This window comes from Lepisosteus platostomus, chromosome 17, assembly GCF_059453375.1.
Source record: "Lepisosteus platostomus isolate fLepPlt1 chromosome 17, fLepPlt1.hap1, whole genome shotgun sequence".
NCBI classification, from domain to species: domain Eukaryota; kingdom Metazoa; phylum Chordata; class Actinopteri; order Semionotiformes; family Lepisosteidae; genus Lepisosteus; species Lepisosteus platostomus.
The window spans coordinates 9,454,657-9,475,490 of record NC_142627.1 but is presented as its reverse complement, the minus strand read 5'-3'; the positions used below and the strand labels follow the sequence as shown (position 1 = coordinate 9,475,490).

The 20,834-nt window shown below is 39.5% G+C and overlaps 1 protein-coding gene across 3 annotated transcripts in view; it reads right to left on the bottom strand.

Annotated features, from left to right (window-relative positions):
• Nucleotides 1-14,824: 14,824 nt before the first annotated feature.
• disc1 (DISC1 scaffold protein) overlaps nt 14,825-20,834 on the bottom strand; it is a 72,247-nt gene continuing 66,237 nt past the window's right edge. For 2 of the 3 annotated variants that reach the window (XM_088609633.1, XM_088609635.1), the window contains exons 13-14: nt 19,162-19,278; nt 14,825-16,237 (exon numbers count right to left, since the gene is read on the bottom strand). In XM_088609633.1, coding sequence (XP_088465759.1) covers nt 16,139-16,237; nt 19,162-19,278 — 216 coding nt within the window. In that variant the 3' untranslated portion in view covers nt 14,825-16,138. Of the gene's footprint in view, nt 16,238-19,161; nt 19,279-20,834 lie in introns of those variants that run through there. The other variant, XR_015927879.1, reaches the window with a different exon arrangement.

The window sequence follows — 20,834 nt, the reverse complement described above, 5'->3', positions numbered from 1 at the left end:
TCCTGGGTTTTGCGCCTTTCAGTGTTGACAGGTCTGTGGTGGAGAACAAGAGTGAAAGTGATCTTCCTGTAAAAAAAAAAGTTAATGACTTGCTTATTACTGGGAACGTCCACAAAGCCATTTTGAGTAATGGGAAATACATTTCAGAGATTGTTAAGTTACAAAATGGAAAAAAGTATATTGGTTTATGTATGGTGAGAGGTTTATGTGAGAAACGTCTCTGTGCATGTAGGCATCTTTTTTCCATGCCTGATTTTAGATACACTATATAGCAGTTTTAGAAGTTCTGCTGTTTTCCGCACTTGTAGATCTTAAACTTTAGTTGCATGATGCATTATTTGGGTGAAATAATTAACACCCAAAAACTAATATACCATCTTTGTGGGGCCAATGTAACCAGTCTTGGTGATAAACAAATACAGTGCCAAGGCTAAGGGTATTTACTTCACCTAATCTAACTGTACCATAAAATGGTTTAGTTTATAATAGCACAGTTATTGTTTTTGTGCTGCAGAAGCCCAAGGACAAGTAAGACAATTTCCAGTACAGTAATTGAATTACTGCTACCTTTTAAAATACTGGAGAAGAACACTTTGCATATTAATGCTTGCATTAGAGTTTGTTTTCATGGAGTGTTTGATGTGATATGTCTGTTCTGTGTGCTAGCTAAACGAGCCTAAAATTGCCTCAGGACAATGAAGCTGGTTAACTTCAAATGAGATTAAATTTAAAAAAGTCTGCAGCCACCCCACCCCCCCCCCCCACCCCCCATACAAAAGCCCTTGAATTTAGCACGTTTGAAATAATGGCTTTTACAGAGCTGTATATTTAAATCTGAAATAAAATGAAAACCAAGGTATTCTAGTCTGATTTTGTTACATTTCAGAAGTTGGACATACAGTAGTGCCTGGAAAGGAGACTGATATTTAAAACTAGTTTGCTACTCTATGTTGTTGATTGATCAGTCAGAGGCCATCTTTCCTCCAATCTGCCAAAGTATGGCAACGGGTGACACTGTGCTGTAGGAAGTTGAGTTAAACGAGCGTCCTGACCGCTTGGACATTAATGATCTCGTGACAATGTTTGTAACAGCAGAAATGGTAATGAAAATGGAATCTCAATGCCCAGTGTTCCTGGACACATTGGTTGACTTTTTGCTGCCGACTTAGATGCATCCTGCATGACAAACAAAGAAACAAAAGGTCATCATCGCCCTCATTTTGTTCCTGTTAGTTATATCTAATAAAGTACAAACAAAGAAAACCTTCGACTGAGCAGGCGTGCCGTTTGGAAACACAGCTTCGTGCTGAGTCGGGTGTTGTTGGTTTTTTTGTTTTCTGAATTGCGCAGCAATCAATTTCAATCAGTTAACAAATTCACGAGCAAGTACTGAGTCCAACCAGCTATGAAGCTCACATTCATGTATCTCTGTCTCTGTACAGCTTCACAAAGCTATATATTTATTTACTAAATATAAAGATATATTTACTCATATGTCGGTGAGTAAATACCTGTCCTAATACAGAATCATAAATTGAATTGAAAAGATATATGAGAGTAACGTGAAAGAATAGGACATGAGTATAGTCAGAAATGATGGATTATTAAAATACACATAAACTGAAACCTTAAAGAAGCTGCCCATTAAAAGAATGATCTATTATGTGGTAATTAAGCCAGTACAGGATGCCAAAAGGCAGTGAAAACAAATTTCAACATAGCAGAAGCCTACATTCATTCAAACTTCCTTAATAACCTGTGCAGCAGCCTGATTGCAGTCTTGATAGCTTTTCTTTAGGTGCCAATTAAAATGCCCGTGAAATCCTGCCGAACATGTCAGATGCGTCGTTACCCAGCGGAAGAGCTCAGTGCAGAAGGAGACACGGATCTGATGTGATGTGACCCTCAGTTTCTAGTTGGGGGAATATGCAGAGGTCGCGGAGCTAGGCGATCGATGTGAATGCTTGCCTGGCACTCTTCCTCCACTCGCAGGAAAGGAGCCGGGCACAAACAAGAAGAATTTTCTCCCCAGCCGTTTCTGCGCCTCAGATCTGTCACATTGGCTCTGCGGTGCTACTGTCAGTGTGAGCAGACTGATTCTTGCTGCCATCTTCACACTTGTCTTTAGGGCGGATGGCCCACAGCAATAACTGACACAAGCAAGCTTTCATTTCAGCACAGCTGAGCAGTAACCTGGTTCTGTTTAAGGATTTTCGGGTACTGTTAGCGAGTTGGGAGGAAGGGAATTTGAGCCTGGTGCTATTTAGAAGAGACAAGCAAACATCTGGTTGAAGCCACTTTAGGCCCGTGTCTAGGCTAGCTCCTCTAGGGCTGCAGCAGGGCAGTGCTGTTGGAATCAGGAAACCCAGGACCAAGGCTGTAATCTGTGCAAGTCTTGGAGAAGCAGTTTGGGCGTGAAGTCTCAAGGCCTTTCATGTGTTACTCCTTTAATTAATTTTTTCCATAGGTAGATTTTCTTTTTACAATTTCTGTCTGAAGTTTATGGATAATCCCTTAACAAAACTGTTCCAGCTGTCTCTCAAGACTGGGCCAATATCATTTACTGGAAAATTGCTAATGGAGCCATCTGCCCACTAAAAAAAGGATGACCAAAGCAAACTAATTAAATATATTTGACCTCTATTACATGGAAAAGTAGGACACAATACACAAAACTGAACTAGAGGGTCATAAAACACGATTCTAGCAGGCATACAATATGAATTTATAAAAGATAGGTCTTGATTAACTTTTTAGAGATCTTCGAACAAGCAACAGGAGCAATGGATACAGACCATATGATATGGCATTTTTAGATTTCAGAAGTCTTTTAATGAAGTTCCTTATAAAAAAATCAATCTGAAAATTACAGGTGTTAGGCATCCTAGGTAATGTGTGTTCTTGGATTGAGAATTGGGCAGACTACAGATTAGAGATGTATGCTCCAACTGGGGTAATGCATTTGGTAGAGTAACACGGGTATCTGTGCTGACAAGTGCTGTTTCTACTCGAAATTAATTATCTATATTCTTGTATATTGAACATTGAAGGGTTAGCAAATAATATCGAAGCAGCAAAACAAATCTGAAAAAGACTATGACCGCTGTTTTTCATATATAGTAGGTAGGTTTTATTCCTAGACATGCTAAACATTGTCATGCCTTGTGGTTCATTGTGAGCCTGGTCTGCTTTTATTTTGGCACACAATGGAAACAGTGTTTTGTAAGGGTTTTGCAATTTGCATTCCAAGGCCACAGGTGAACAGAAATAATGGAAACAGCAAAGCGCTGCATCTCCTTATGTCTGAAAGCTCACGTGGGCTCACATTGCATTTTTTATTAAGAAAAGTATACCCGGTGCTGTCTGACAATATAGTGCTGATGTGAATGGGAAAATATATCTGAGACATAAAAGCATTTGTAGTCCACATTTTCTGAAAAAAAGGAGATAAAGAGGGGGGAAAAAAGCACTCCTGTAAATTCTTAGAGGTGCCTTTCAGTTAAACAAAATCAATGAAAATAGCACAACCAGCTGGGTGTGCACTCTCTCCACTCCAAAACAATATATCAACACCTCATGAGGACCAGGCTTGTGGTTGCCAAACTGTTAGAAAGGTAACAAACAAGAGGCGGCCATTCAGTTCATTGACATGCTGACAAATGTTAATAAAGAAATCATTTCAGAGTGGAGAGCTTGTTCCCAGTTGGTTCTACTAAATTTATATCAAGAGCAATTTAACTCCTACCCTCATAGTTTCTCAATGGACCACCAACTTCTCTTACAGCAGTTAGTGATCCATATGTTTATAATGCAGTAATTCTGATCGAATTTAACCTTGGCATTGGGTTACATCCAAGAAAGAATGATGAAGCCGTTTTAGATAACGAATCATCATATTATGAATAAATAAATTACTTCAGCAATAATAAATTCTTAAGGATACTGGCTAAGTTATTTGTTTTTATTTCACAATATATACAAGTAACCTTAATGGGACATGAATAACACCGTCATTACATATACATGTTGGGCCGTTTGGGGAAAAAGTTTATCTTGTGGTGCAATTTAATGGCTCAAACTGAGCATTAAATTATTTGACTCATCTCAAGATTGTATTGATGTTCCAAGCACAATAAAACAAACTACAGCTGTGAATGTGTGCTTGAGCGTTAGTTTTATGATCCCCCTTCCTCTTGGGCATGTTTAGACTGTACAGTCATGCTTAGACCCTTGTCAGGATGGGGGTTAAAGACACAGGCACAGCAAGAATACATTGTTCCTCCAATCCTCCAGGGGGCGCTGTTCTTTAAGCCAATTCCAGGTGTGTAACAGGCCTCTAGCCAGCTTGTAAGCCTCTACTGACTTTCAGCACACAATGTCACAACCAATTTTCAAAGCTGCTGCTCAGCAATACTTTAAATGGGCAAATAATGTGATACATTAAACTGGGAGAAAATTACTGGGAAAAAAAAACTCCTCTTATAAACGTAAAACGTATAAATTATCTGTGGTCTGAAAGGTTAGATTTGCTTCTGAAACAGCTGAAAAACACATGATTCACGTTTATTCAAAATGGACAAGGGCCTGCAAGTGTCATTTCTTCTGCAAGGCAGTGCAGAAAACACTGCTAGCCTTGGTCAAGTGTTTTTCTTTCCTTACTTTAGGAGCAGTGTATTTCTAATCTGGTACATAAGAAAGAAACAATGCATACTTCATCTGAGGCTCCTCGTTCTAGTCAATCAGTATTTCAGTTTCTTATCTTTCTGTAGGCTTTTTTTCCCCTTAAAGTTCTGTCAAGAACTACCCTGTGGGTTATCTCTAAATCTCTGTGCTTTTTAAAAGGATTAGTTTCCAATTTTATTATTTGCTACTGAATCATTATAAAATCCTTCTCTTCTTTCTTGCTTTCCACTCTGCACATTCAAGGGCTTTAAATTGCAGGAGATGCTCCAGAAATGCAGTGCAGAGGCCAGTGGAGCTGTAAATAGAAATTCTGAAGGGAAACTGGGGTTATCAGCTGGGTATGTAGCATGTATTTTCTGAGGGAAAATCATGCCCATAGGTATACAGGCATATAAAAAGCTTATTGAGAAGTGACTATATGGAATTTCTATAGGTTTATTGCCTGAACACTCTTTGAACAAAAAATACCCCTATAAAAGATAACTACACAATTCATAATTCTTTTTTTTTTGTTTTTCACAAAGCCTTTTAGATATTGCAGTGGATGACTCATTTAAATGTTTCAGACACAGTGATTCGTATTCAAATATATTCAGAAACCTCGTGTCGCTGCACCCTGGTGGACCTCACCAGGACAAGCAAAGCTCAAATGAGAGGTTCTCTGCACCTAGAGTGACTCATGTTCCATTAAAATGAGATGTTTAATAAAACGCATGATTCGGGATTAACACAAGGTTAAAATGCCTGAGCTCTCTCAAGGGGCAAGTTATGATAATGAGAACATAACAAATGTCTGCAAACTGGAGGGGGTCATGTGGCCCATCTTGCTCATATGGTAGTTCAGTAGCTGAGTGATCCTAACGTTTCATCCAGAGGTTTCCTAAAGGTCCCAAGAGATTGGGCCTCAACCCCCTGGCTGAGTTGGCCTGTTCCAAACACCAGCTGCTCTTTGAGTAAAGAGGTGTTTCGTATCCTATGTCCCTAATGAATTCCCCTTCAGCTTCCAATTGTGACTGCATGTCCTTCTCTCACAGAAAGTGTGGGGTGAGCCTGTCTATACCGTGTAGGATTATGTATCTGTATCAAATGTGCTCTATTCTAGACTAAAGAAATATAGCTCCCTCAATGTGACTAAACATTTTCTTTAAAGCAGGAATAATTTTTGTTGCTCTTCTTTGAACACTTTCTAAGGCTATAATATTTTTTCTGTGGTGTGGTGCCCAAAACTGAATACAGTATTCAGGTCTTATCAGTGTATTGTGGAGCTTAAGTCTAATTTCCCTGGATTTAAATTCCACGCTTATTGCTATGTTCACAAGCATATCACTTAAATCACTTAAAATCACAATCACTTAAAATAATGAAAGTTTTGTGCAAAGATATCAATTGCACTTCATCACGCTTGAAAGACAGGTCCAAGAACGTACAGGATTTTTTCTGCAACATTGCCATTTAGGTTCCATGTACGCTGACTAGATCATAGTCCCTAACCCCGATAAAAATAACCAAGCAGAGGTGATAGGGACAAAGCAGACACATTCAGTCACGATACTTGGAGGAAAAGAGCTCAGAAAATCTACTAGTAATCAGCTTCTGTTTTATCCCACAATAAATCTGCTTGAGAGGTGCTTAATAACCTGGAAACTTACTTCAGCAGTAACTGTAAGCCATGGTATCTACAACATTCTGAATGATGGTGTGAAACAGAATCTCTTTTGTGTAATTGTAGAAATTGTAGAAATTACTTGTAGAAATTCACCCATTACCCATCCCAGAGCAATTCGTACTGGAAAGGATTATATTCCAAATTTATCCCATTCCATTCTGAGAATTGCCATCTAATTTTTCAGTGAATCCAAGAAAACGTCTGTGCTGGGCATCAGACATTGTTTTGGTTAAATGTATGATATTGTGACAGACATTACAAGGATGACATTAACAATATCTCTGGGAAAGGGAGAGTAGAGACCGACTCTGTCCCACAACACAACTCTGCCCTCTGTAGTATTAGAATTTGCAAATCATCTTGTACTGGAAATCAGCATTTTGGCAGATGTTTTAAAAACATCAGTTAAAATGTACACCCAAGCATTTTGAAAAGGAATCTGAATAATTGGGGTGGAGCAGTGGCACTGTGGCTAAGGATCTGTGTCTGGGGCTGGAAGGTTGCTGGTTCAAATCCTGTGGCTGGCAGGAGAATCCTACTTCATTGGGCCCCTACTTCATTGGGCCCCTGAGCAAGGCCCTTAACCCCAGCTGCTCCAGGGGTGCTGTACAATGGCTGACCCTGTGCTCTGACCCCAGGCTCTCTCCCTGTCTGTGTGTCTCATGGAGAGCAAGCTGGGGTATGTGAAAAGACAAATTCCTAATGCAAGAAATTGTATGGGGTTAATAGAGTGATGATGTCATAATTATTATTAATTTCTCATCTTGTCTTTTAATGTCCCCAAGTAAAAATAAACTAAAAATGACATTATGAATTTTTTAAAAATGAAAAATGATTTAAGATGACCAAAGAAGATTCTTATTACTACTCCATGTGGTCATTTCAATAGATAGAAAAAATCAGTACTTAATGTCATGAGAGAAAGGAACAACTGAGCCAGAGAGCTCATTCATGTTAAACCAGGAGAATTCTTCAAACTATTGATTAACACAGACCAAAAAAAAAAATCAATACTGACGATTGGGGTTAAGGGTTAATTTTTTAGGTGTTCTGCAAAACGTGCACAGTCATAATTTCCAAGAAGTTCAAAACAAGTCCATTGAGAAACGGGCACAAATTAAACTCAGTGTGAATAAATACTGGAACAAGAGTGTGACTCTGCATAAAACACAGCTACCATCTGCTTCTGGAGGGAAAACAGAATCTGCTGGAAACTTAAAGCAGCTTTATTCAAAGTGCACTGTTGTTTCCGTCAGATCTGCATATACTGTACAGATTGTATCTGCAAGGTTTAAAAAAGGTTATGAGGACAGACAGAAACCTAAAGAATTGTGTCAGGAGAGATGGCCATCTTTCTAAATTCAGTACCGCAATTATTATTCATTCAAAAATAATTTATTTTCATATTTTACAAAAAAAGCCTTTGATTTCCTTTCCATTTTGTTTAATTGCTTTTTTGTTTCAAATTTGACAATTGATCCACAGCTTTACTGACTTCAGATCAAGAAGTGAAAACTTAGTCAAGACTATAGTGTGCATAAACTGATCAGGTGTTGCAGGTCAGATCTAGCAATGCGTAGGCACATGATGTGAATGTTGTAAATACCATTTCAATTAAGTTATCAAATTAAGCACCCGAGATTTCAAAATTAATATTCTGGATCAAGATTCTGCAATATCAGTGAAGTCCCAGGGAGAAGAGGTTAGAACCACTTGTTTAGGGTGGATCCTAGCTTTTGAAATTCTGGGAACATAGACCAAACACATCACTGCACAGCCATGGTTTGCCATTGGTCAGTGTGTATTCACAACTTTTTAACTGCTGTGCTCAGACTCTGGAAGCGGTGCATAGGCTGTTCTTATAGCCTGCTTATCTCCTCTGTGTTCGCTGGAGTGCTGTACTCCACAGTCTGATGGCCTACAGTGACACAAGTTGGAAATGTTACTATTACTATTTATTACTCTTACTATTTATGTGGGTCTGGTTTTGAGGTCCCAGGCTGAAAAACTGCAGATAACACTGTGTAAAGTATATATTGCTGTCATATATATTATGTAATGCCCCATCATCTCACCTTTGTGTTCTTTCAGACTAGTCTGAATATAAGTGAAATTTACAGCAGAAATGTCCTGTTCAATAGGCTGAAACCACAATTACTGTAAATGTTTTAAAATGATAAATGGTACAGATACAAGACAAATTAAGTGTAAAATATACAGTATCCCTCAGTACTGTGTTTGAGCAGTATGTGTATTGCAATAGAGAGAACTGAGTTTATTGATTCACACACACACTCACATACATACTTAGCACACTAGGAAATTCAGTTTAAGAGGAGCTGTGCGGTACATCTGATACACAGTTTCATGGCAGGTGACTGAATTTGTGTAAAGTGAAAAATGCTGTCCGTGCAGATGGGGAGTGTCAGAGAAGGCCTACCTACAATTCGACACCTGTGTTGAACTGTGGGGTTTGTAGCCATGCACCAAAATGTGACACACTCACAACAGGCTGTTTCAAAGTCTGATAGGTCTATAACTAAACATAACTGGTGCTTGTTATCTAAAAACACAAGCATAGCCTTTCCTGACAAAGTACTGCCCAACCGCTCGTCACTGGAAAGATTACCATTACAGCTATAAAAGCCTGGGTAATCGGGTGCCTAGCATAGAGTTCCCTGTGTGGAGGTTTGCACAGCATGTACAGGACTGACTTGACACTTTACTTTATTATCCCAGATGGGAAATTTGCTTTGCAGGCAGGTTACTTGATACATTTGCTAAGAAATAAAATAAATATATATATATAATGTAAAATATACAGTCAATTCTCCAGAGTGAGCAAATAGCAGTGGGAATAAAAGATGACTTAGTCCTATTGCTCTTGAATTAGGGCATTCTAAATCGACGCCCAGATGGAAGATCAAATACACCTTGCAAGAGGTGAAATCACAGGGTGGTTTCAGGCAATTCTAGTTGGGTCTTATCTAGCGAGTTATATTGATACATCCTACAACACGGCAAACACGAGAGAAGATATTCAGATTATTACAACATACATTTGAAACATACTGTATCCCTGCCATGAATTTGCATTTACTTGCAATTAATTTCCACTGATCTATGGATCATTTCCTGAGTATGGATTATGCTCGCATGTAATTTTCTGTAAGCCCACAGGAAGAAGCTTTCCTCAATGGTTGACTTCTGCTTTTAAGTATGTTGTTGATCTTGCATAGCTAAATCCTTGAATATCACTGTTCCCTGTGCTTTGTGTTTTAATTATTGAATCTGGAATAAAATACAAGCAAGAATCCATGGGAAACCTTCTGCAGAGCTTGACATTTTTGCAGAGCAAAAGTTTTTTCTACTTTTTTTAAATGTATGCTAGCTGACACACTCGAGTTGCCAAGATTCTCATTTTGCCTCAAGTCCCTTCTCCACCAGTGAACACCAGCAACTGACAGAAACGCTAACGATTCACTCTTAACTAGATTCAATTCACTTCTGGCACTAAAGTTTCATCGCTGTGCATAGTTTAAAAAAAACTACAGTGTTAAGAATTAAGTTCACTGAATTGTCTGACTTAAATGCTAAAACATTGTCCAGCCCTACAGACTGTGGCTTGATTTTTAGGGGCTTCATTTTCAAGTTCCTGATGCGTTAAGTGTCAAAAATATGAAAAACTGCATTCGCACACTCCAATAAGTGACTTATAGCATAACCACATGAACCCATACCTTAATAATGAGACAGGATCATTAGCATTTGCTGACTAAATGTATGCTAATGTATTCAAATGATGTGGAAAGATAACACTAATGAGGGCAATGCTATGCACATGGTATTCATAAAACCTTCTTTACCATAAGGCATGCCTTAAATCGCGTGCTATATAGTAGTGATGGAAAGCAGGTGTTATGAGCCGAGATCCTGCTTTTAAACCCTGCCTTCCAGCATAAGTCATCATGGGGACAGTGCTTGCTAATGGAGAAAGATGCCAATATCATAGGGAAGACAGGAGAGGACTGGACTGCGATACAAACAAAATTGACTGGTTTCCTTAGAGAATGGCCTCGCCCGAAACAGAATTTGCCTGCTGGTTCTGTCTTCTGGATCTTTCATTTTCAAGCTTCCCTCACTTTACGCCAATGAAGAGATAAGATAAGATGACTTTATTAGCCAAATACAATTTCTTGCATTAGTAATTTGTCGTTTTCGCATACCCTAGCTGGCTCTACATGAGATACAGACAGGGAGAGAAGCTTGGGGTCAGAGCACAGGGTCAGTCATTTATACGGTGCCCCTGGGGCAGTTGGGGTTAAAGGCCTTGCTCATGGCCCAGTAGAGTAGGATTCCCCTTCCAGCTGTGGGATGTGAACTGGCAACCTTCCAGCCTCAGGCACAGATCCTTAGCCACTGAGCCACCGCTCTGCTCATCACCAGGTTGAGATTTCAGAAAACACTGAAACAAGAACTGCTGTGCGAGACAACTGAATTTCTTTAATGGCTTTCAAGATGCGTTTTTACAGCAACAAATGTTTGTGCCTTTTCTCTTAATGCACTGTACATGCAATTTTTAAGTAATAGATTTCATGGCATATTCATTTTTAATAAACTCCAACTCGGTTAAAATTTGCTGGCACTTTTATCTCATTTTAGTCTGTTTCTATTCTCCAGATTTTAATGACTTCCCTACATGTTCTCAATCTCTGCTCTTTGTAGTCGGTGGGCCTTCTGTAAGGTGGCGTCCCTTACCATCTGAGTTGTGTTGATAGATGAGCTCCTTTACGAGACGTACTGATAATGATATGCTAATCAGTACCATCTTAATAAGGGGCAATCACCTTTGTGAATATGCCTTTATGGCTGAAAGATGCATGATGGTGGTAATGTAAGATTTATGTCTGTTTTTTATTCACTCTTGCAAATAAGGACCCAAGTCTATACGCCAGTGAAGAAATGTAATATTCTTAATTTTAAGGTCTATTTGTCATGCTATTGTTCTAAACTACTGAATGACATTACATTTTTTATATTCTTTGGGGAAGGCGTAAGAAGATGTCGGTCTTTCCTCTCTTCATTTTTAACTATGAATCTCGGCATTTAGACTCAAATAATACAGACAAGAGTTATGCCTCATTTAGTTCCGATTTTACCTTCCCTTTGAGTACAGTTCCTACATCACAAATCTGTAACTAGGCACCAGTGTTGTTACCATGGGAAACATGATTTCACTGTCTGCAGCCTAGACGATAAACAATTACACGAGTTTCTGGCTAAAAAAAGGACGTCTTTCTGAAGAGTGATTTTCTTGCCATGTATTAAGTACACTGTGTTAAATAACACAATATTAAATATATAAAAAAAAACATTTTTAAATATTGGCAAATTTGTTGTAAAGCCACCGCACTCTGAAACAGTGTAACGCAGCACAGTTTTATCCAAGTAAGGTCTTCAGGTCTTTCTTCAGTCATCTTGTTCTTTAGGTTCGTCATGACAAAGAGTTAGTACAGACAGGCCCTAATTAATCTCATGACGATGAAAATAGTGCTATCTCATCAACCTATCCCAATCCATTGCCTATCCCAATCCATTGGGAAGCAGCTGGAATCCTCCAGTATAAGCCAGCCATTGACCTCACCAGAAATTCTGGGGAATGGAGTGAATCGAAAATAAGCGCAGAAAGAAAAAAGAGCAATTTCCACAATACTGTAATTAATAATAATTAATAATAATTGCTTACACTTATATAGCGCTTTTCTGGACACTCCACTCAAAGCGCTTTACAGGTAATGGGGACTCCCCTCCACCACCACCAATGTGAAGCATCCACCTGGATGATGCGACGGCAGCCATAGTGCGCCAGAACGCTCACCACACATCAGCTATCAGTGGGGAGGAGAGCAGAGTAATGTAGCCAATTCATAGAAGGGGATTATTAGGAGGCCATGATTGGTAAGGGCCAATTGGAAATTTGGCCAGGACACCGGGGTTACACCCCTACTCTTTGCGAGAAGCGCCCTGGGATTTTTAATGACCACAGAGAGTCAGGACCTCGGTTTTACGTCTCATCCGAAGGACGGCGCCTGTTTACAGTATAGTGTCCCCATCACTATACTGGGGCATTAGGACCCACATGGACTGCAGGGTGAGCGCCCCCTGCTGGCCCCACTAACACCTCTTTCAGCAGCAACCTTAGTTTTTCCCAGGAGGTCTCCCATCCAGGTACTGACCAGGCTCACACCTGCTTAGCTTCAGTGGGTTGCCAGTTGTGAATTGCAGGGTGATATGGCTGCTGGCTGTAACTGCTGGCTGGCTGTAACTGGCTGTAACTACTGTAACTTTGGCAGGGTTTTCTCTTTTCAGATTTTGTGCAAATTGGACTTTGAGCAGGGGTTACCAGGGTATCCGATTGCTTACCCATGCTCAGACAATAGCTCTCTCAATGGAAGCTACTGTGTATCAGCCTTGTGTATTCAATAGTGCCCAAGCAGTTGGTTTAAAAGGTCTTTTTCTCCTCCCTGGCCCTCCTCAGCAATGCTGCCGCCACTTAACAGATGGAGAAGATCCACTGAGCACAACATCAGGAGGCAGGAGTAGTGAACCAGTCAGGGTGATAACCCAGGCTCCCTGGGATAAAGCATGAAAAATACATTCCTGTGCACCTCAGGGACAAACCCTTTGGCAAACGGTCCTTTCAGATCTGAAGAACACGACCAATTAAAAAAAAAATCCATTGAAGTTTAAATACCTTTTAAAATGTTTTATTTACCACAATATATAAATAATAGTAACGTTTTGTATACTGTACAAACAGTATTGGATAGGTCTGCCATTTATTTTAAAGAAAAGATGTTTAGCTGAAAAATATTGTAAAACTTTGTATATAATTAAACATTTCACAATATTACAATACAGTGACCAACATCTTTGTAAGCCTCCCAGATGTTTTTTTTTTTACCACAGCTAACAATGTTTTGTGGTATTTTTATTGATCATAAGGTAAAAGAAGATTAGTTTAAGTCTCCTTCATTTTAAACCATTCACATTGAATAGCAAATGTCCTGAACATCTTAGTCACAGTCAGGAGTTACAGGTTTGCTATCAGCATAAACAATTTCTAGCAGTCATTAGTGTTTTTATTACCACTTTGAAAGCTAAAAGGGTTACTTTCTGTACTACAAAAATGTCAAGATTAACCTATTGGGTTAAAAGTGGCTAAAATTTCAGTAGTACATCAGTGCATAATTATTTCTGCAGAAGGAAAAACAGTAATAAGAGGAGAAAACTGCAAAATGTCTAAGACTTTCACGCAGCAAGGCTCAAATTTTCATATATTACTTCCTCTTACTTCCAATTACTTCCACTTCTTGACTGCCTTGTAAAACCATCAGTTTAATTATTTGTGAACTATTTGATGAGAGCCAGAATCTGAGTCAAACTGTTTTATGGATAAACACCTCTTCATCCTGTGCTTTTGCAATATGGTCCAGGCATAAACTGAGTTGTGTGTTAAATTCTCACTTCTGCTTGTATGCCAAGTGTTGCTTCTAAGCAGTCCACACCAATGAATAAAGCACTTATCTCCATTTCTCACAGTCTTTGGTGAAAAGTCCATTCTTTCTAAAAGGTTTTTTTAAAAATAAAATCTGGCAACAAATATGACAGCCCTGCAATGTTAGCCACATCAGCACAGCATCCCAAATACCACTGTGGGTCACGGCTGTGCTTTAAGAAACAAAAAAAAAAGAGTGGTCTGATTAGATCAGCTTTTTAACATATTGCTGCAGGATAACTGTATAGTGCTGTTCACAGGTAGAAAAGGTAAAAAGTGAGAAAATAGCTGTTCTGTGCTTTTTGTCTGTACTATACCGGTATAAATGCAAAAGGAATATTGATAAATTTGTCTATACTCTATTAGCAGGGTAGGTAGTTCTTCTTAGTGTTTATCAATTAAATTTCTTCAGATGCAAATTTAGTCAAGGAAGGATGTCTATTAATACTATACTATCTGTCTAAACATTTTGTTTTCCCTTTGTGAAAGATAACAAGTGTTTCATCATTTATAATAAATAATTACACAGAATAAACATCAATGATAAAAGCAGATGAACACAGTCATGATTACTGAACAGGACGTGCCGTATACATGCATAAATACATGATACAAAGTATTGTAAATTACACTCTGACATTAAACAACTGAACCAAGGGTGAATTCTGATGAAGTGATGCAGCTATATATTATTCAAAATTAGTGCTTAATTACTCACAGCTGGCGTGCTGTAATAAAGTGGTAACACAAATTAGGTGAGAACACAACTTCGGAAAACAAAAACATGGATACTTAAAAACAGCAGTGAAAGAATTTACAAGTTAACAAATGTCACTTTGCATTGAAATAATGATCTAATGGCTAAGGTAGATGACACACAAGGGGCAGGTCTTTGTGTAACTGTCCCACTCTAGTGAATTCAAACTGAGTGGTCACGACACAAGCGGCCAAAGAAAAACCTATATTAATAACCTTTATTAATAGGAATACATAAATAACAGTAGTAAACTATAGGTAAATACTGCCATTTATTTTGGAGAAAAGATGTTTATATAAAATAACTTCTGACTCATATGTTTAATAAATACGACACTTTCTGCATACTACAGAGCTACTTGCTTCTTTTTTTAAGAAGCAGAACATCTTGGAAGTCTGGACAGTTTGAGCCCCACACTCAAGAAAGGCCTCCCACCCTTGGTGTAGAGGTGCTTGGGGACATACTGGATGATGACAGGCAGGTCATGAGATACTAGGACACCTGCACAACAGAGCCACATCCACTCACCCAAGGAATGTTACTCGCTTTTTTTTATAAAGCATGCACTAAGCATTCCAATAATCCCTGCAGGAAAAGGTGTAAGTCTAAAAAAAAAAGTCTCCAAAAATGCATACTTGCTGGAATGTCACCCTTAGACACATTCACCTTTACTCTTAAGGTTTGTTACAATGCAGGATGAAGATAATGCTTGAATTCTTGCATCCATTTCCATTAACGCTGCTTCAATGATACATTGAAGATTTTCTTAGTTTTTCACTTCACTCTTAAAGCTCTGTGAAAGCACTTCACAGAATGCACATGCGCTGTAAAAAAATCATTTCTCTGTCTGCAGCACAGCATAAAGGTGTTCTCTTTGTTGCCACTATAATCCTTTTCTCAGGACATAATCCTGCAAGTGAGAGAACACCTCTGTACTTGGCTGTGCATCAATAAGAGGAGGGTTATTGACAGCTGAAGAATCCAGTTATTTTTTTAAACTGACCACAGAAATGAAAAATACAAACCGCTTTTTCAGCAACCTCATCCCCTTAAAATGTGCGTGTGAAAGCAGTCCTGGATCGATTTCTCTCATCAGAGCTGTCTTACACATGAGAATTGTCTAAAGCAAGGCACGGTACATGCACATCACATGGGTGTGCAAAAGGATGTGTACTGTAAGTCTATCTCCATGTGCAAAATTTTACACCCTGAGCTCCTGACTGTTCTGGAAGAACAAATGCAGGATTGTGTGGGGTTTGTGCTTTCAGAAACCACAGCTGGTTTTGTATAACTTTGATCGGGCTGGTCCTTGCAACGCTGGCTTAAGCCTTTTCCACTGGGGCAGCCACTTAAACCCAGTCCCTAATGTTAAGGCAGTGTTCAGTTACTAAAAACGGTCTCTTGTGTACTGCTGTCAGACGAGATGCTGCGATAAAGCTCCCAGTCGCAATCGCCAGCTGGCACTGTGCAGGCCCTACAGCTCCCAGTCTTCTTCTTCAGAGCTGGCCTTCAGCTGCTCCAGCATTGCTTGCAGAGTGGCCTTCACTGTCTGGATCTCCTTCTGCAAATTCTGTGCTGCCGTGGTCAAGGAAAAGGATCATGACACGATAGACATGACAGGCATCCCCTGCTTTCCAGATGGATATAAAACAGATGTCTACAGTGTAGAAAGTTCAAGGAAAAACTACAACACTTGAGCTGAGTAGTCCAGATACCCTCACTAACACCTTTACTCCTGCTTTCCAGAATGAACGGTTTCTTTTCTCAGTTTGTTACGTATTGGGTTTTCCCACATTCACATATTTCACATATTACTTTATAAAAACAGGGATAGAGCAAAGCATTGAGGAGACCAGTTCAAGGACTCGGCAGAGTACCTTCTCTTCAGACTACCTGATTAAATTTCGGGGGCAGAGATAGCAAGAACTGCTTCACATATCAGGACATTCTCAAAACTGAGGCCTCCAGCTCCAACAACAAATTCCCCCGTGAGGTTTTCACTGTGCAGGACGTAATGAATGGAGGGTCTGTGCTTTCACAGCAGATGGAGTAATCTACCTTCCTTGCCTCTCAAATGCATCCAGATTGTGCTAATTAATTATTTATTCCAAGATAAAGTGCACTTCATGAATAATGAATCATGACCAGGCAGCATAACCACCTACTATTCCATCATGGGTTCACAGTTGATCAGACAATGAAATCAATATAGATGTTGTAATTCTGCAGTTCACATTAATCTTCTTACCTGTATGTTATCTGCAAAGTTTCAACAAGTTTTTCTAAAAAAATCATTCCCTACACTTATATATCCAGCGCTTTTCTGGACACTCCACTCAAAGTGCTTTACAGGTAATGGGGATCCCCTCCACCAGCAAGAATGTGCAGCCCCACCTGGATGATGTGACGGCAGCTATAGTGCGCCAGTACTCTCCCCACACACCAGCTCGCAGTGGGGAGGAGAGCAGAGTGATGAAGCCAGTTCATAGATTGGGATTATTAGGAGGCCATGATTGGTAAGGGCCAATGGGAAATTTGGCCAGGACACAGGGGTTACACTCCTACTCTTATCGAGAAACACCCTGGAATTTTTAATGACCACAGAGATCAAGGCATTAGGACCCACACGGACCACAAGGTGAGCGCCCCCTGCTGGCCCCATTAACACCTCTTCCAGCAGCAACCTTTTCCCAGGAGGTCTCCCATCCAGGTACTGACCAGGCTCACACCTGCTGAGCTCAAGCAGGTTCCCAGTTGTGAGTTGCAGGGTGATATAGCTGCTGGCTTTTTTCTATTTATGTTCTAAGCACTAGCCCTTAGACACGTGGAATACCTTTCAACATCAATGTGAGATCTACTATTCCATTCATGACTTGAAAAGCTACTTGAAATTAAGATGTGATCTGGGTCTGCGACACAAGTTAACTGACAGAAAGGTAACAAATCCGGATTCATATTTTCTCCCTGCTAGATCCAAAGAGCAATACAGGCATAAAGTGAGGGAAACTGTGCAGCTACCCTACAACTTTCTTAGTGATCTGCCATTGACCACAGCAGATACAAAGTAAGTATTACTCCTACGGTAAGGCTATAAACATTTCTTCCTTGTTTCTTTTGTCTAACCAAAATCATTAACTACTAACCAAAGTCTAACCAAAAATAATGATTAACTACTTATACTACTTACTACTATACTACTTACTAATATTGTCAAAATATGCTAAATAAAACAGTATTGCTGTTGTCATTGTTATTGATAATATTAATGCTTGCTTCATATGATTACCATCAAATCATACAGGTGTAATACACAAACGTGATCGTATGAGGTATTTAAAATAATTTGAGCCTCTAATGATGGTTTAGTTTAACAATGCTTAGGCTATATCGCGTATTATGCTTAATTGTAAATGTTAAAGACTCATCCTTACTAATGCTATTTTTACTTCAAATGAAAAACTGCATTCACGCTCCGCTAGAGTCAAAAGAGCAACATTACACTCCTCGTCTTCTAGCACGTCTACAATCCCTAGTTAATCAGAACTGATCGTGTCTGGCAAGCGTAGATTTTTAATGACAGCTTTACATCCAATTAACTTTGTTTCGGTTATTCCCTGGAAAAAGCCAAATAAATTTAAAATGTGCTGTCTTAAAATCATTGCAGCAGTTAGACTCTAATTGATGTGACGAGGCGATGGCGGTTATGGGGACAGAGCGTTTCAAGTGCGCTTGGCGTGACTCATCCGGCTGAGGAAACGTTGGTCTGACTGCGGGGTCAGGGCCAGCAGGACTCCATGCAGCTGACAAGGAGCCTCTGCACAGGTGAGGCTGAGGCAGAGGCCCAAGAAAGACGCTAAAAAAAAAGGCTCTCGAGAGGCGAGATATTCCCAAACAGGAGAGCGGAAAAAAGGGCGAGATCAAAGTTCGACCTCCAGAATGTCAGCTTACAAACTCCATTTCGTAATGATCTAAACGCAAGGTTCTGAATTATACGGCCTGTGTAATTAAAATAATTACATTGCAAAAATGATATAAATTGCTCAATTAATTTAAACTCATTTTCATTGTATATTATTTACTCACTGACTATCAATATGAAACCTGGTTGACTCTTCAGTCCAAGATAAATAAGGTTATTTTCTCTTTGTGGTTTCACTATGCTATAGCCCCAGCTCCCTTCTTTTACTGTGGCTGGCAGAAGCATCAACCACAAAGCTGGGTTGTGTTAATATATCAAAATAAAACACGTTCAACACCAGTCAAAGTATTATATACAGTACACCTCACACCGTGCCGATGCTTGCACACAGAGGCACATACAAGAATGAGAAACTGATAAACACTGAGAGAGGCCCATTCTGGATGTAAAAAGCTCATCAATATTTGTCTGGCCTAAAAGGGAAGAAATACAGTATATGGTGAGTTTGTTAACATTTTCCTTGTCTGGATGTGTTGGCCTAGAGTCTCCGTAGTCTATACAAGAAATGAAAGGATATGAGTCAGGCTTTCATCCCGATGAAGAACTGCAGTTTGCAGCTGATCCTCCAGGGAAAGCAATTTGTCGCTGATTGATCTGCACTGTTCAGTTATAGCGATGGTGCCGCTGCAGCAGTCCTGAGGAAGGGAAGACAGAAAGAGACACCAGACAAAAGATTAACAGGTCCAAGAAAAAAACATCCAAGTCCTAGAAATAATGTCTTTCAATTGAAAGGATAACTGACCGGTGCAGTTTGGAAATGTCTATTTTTTTTCTCTCTCTCTAAAAGATTAGGTTGAAGGAAGGCATCTCTGGGTATAAGAACATACATTTTTTAAAATGAACGCCACCTTTTCTTTCTGGGGCTTTGCTACACCTGCCTTGCACTTTTATCCAGCGCTGTTACAACAGAAAGTTTTTAAGAAATAATTTCTCAAAGAGAGCTTCCTAGGAACGAAGACAAACCCTGCAATTTCCCACTTTCCTACTGTATAATCATCTCCGCTGTTAAAGGAACTTAAGCCCTGCCTGAGCTGTATGCTCCAAGGGTTTCTAACTGCGTCAGACCTAAACGTAACATATTCTTAAAAAGATTTCCAACTGTGATTCCAGTGAACACATACTGTATGTGGACAAGAGCTTCACACAGCCTTTTGTCATTCTTTGAATTCCCTGCAAACTGCCTTCTGACCTCCCTGTTCATTGCAGAATTCATTCATTCAAAATACGGAACGATATTGTGACACACAAGGTAATATGATTTTGATTAGTTAATGGTATTAAACCAAAGCAGTTCTGGATTAATTAAAAAAAAAACTAATTAGTCATACAAATACAGGGAGCAGCATCTGGAAAGCAAAAATATTTCGTGATGAATCAGTCGCTTCCAGTGACTGTGACTGGAGATCTTCCAGGTACAATTAAGTCCTCCATATTAAGACTCTGCAGAGGGCTGTGTTTTCCACCTTCCTCAAATTAAACCCTCAAAGGGAGTCTCTATGCAAATTGCAGGTAATTACAGCCGAACATAGGAAATGAGCTCCGAAACTATCCCAAAAAATGGAAAGCAGGAGAAGAAAGCAGGATAATTAATCGACAGGGGGAGAGAAAACCACAAGAAATTCAAGCATGCTCTCTGCTTCCCAGGCATGATTACAGCCTTCCTGTGTTTGAGCTTTTAGAGGAGGACGACTGAAAAGTAAAGTAATTACTGTGCTGCATGGAACTGCTAATTAGATGAGAGTGTGGAGCATTTCCGAGTGGGGCTATTTATTTCCTCTGATTTGCCCTCTTACAAAATTATTGAAATCGGGGGGAAAGACCCCACTCTTCTTACCTAGTATGGATCAGAAAGAGGCAGTGACTGCAGTTAAAACAGCTCCTCTGAAATCTCTTATAGAGCAGGGAAGTGGTCATTGTGGAGCTGCCACATCCATTATATACAGGTCTGGCTAAGGAGGAAGAACTGCATTTCTGTCTTGCTTTGACTTCTCCAAACGAGCTAGAGTTGATCTCAGACCCATATAAAAACCTCTGATATTCAGAATATTTTTATATATTTTTATATTCACATTCTTAGGATGTTAATCCCCGATTCTAAGGAAGAATACCTTTTTCTCCGTCGTTTTTAAAAATCTAGAGCAGCCCCTTGTGGGAAACAAGCCATCACACCCTGCCCTAGTTCCATCACGGT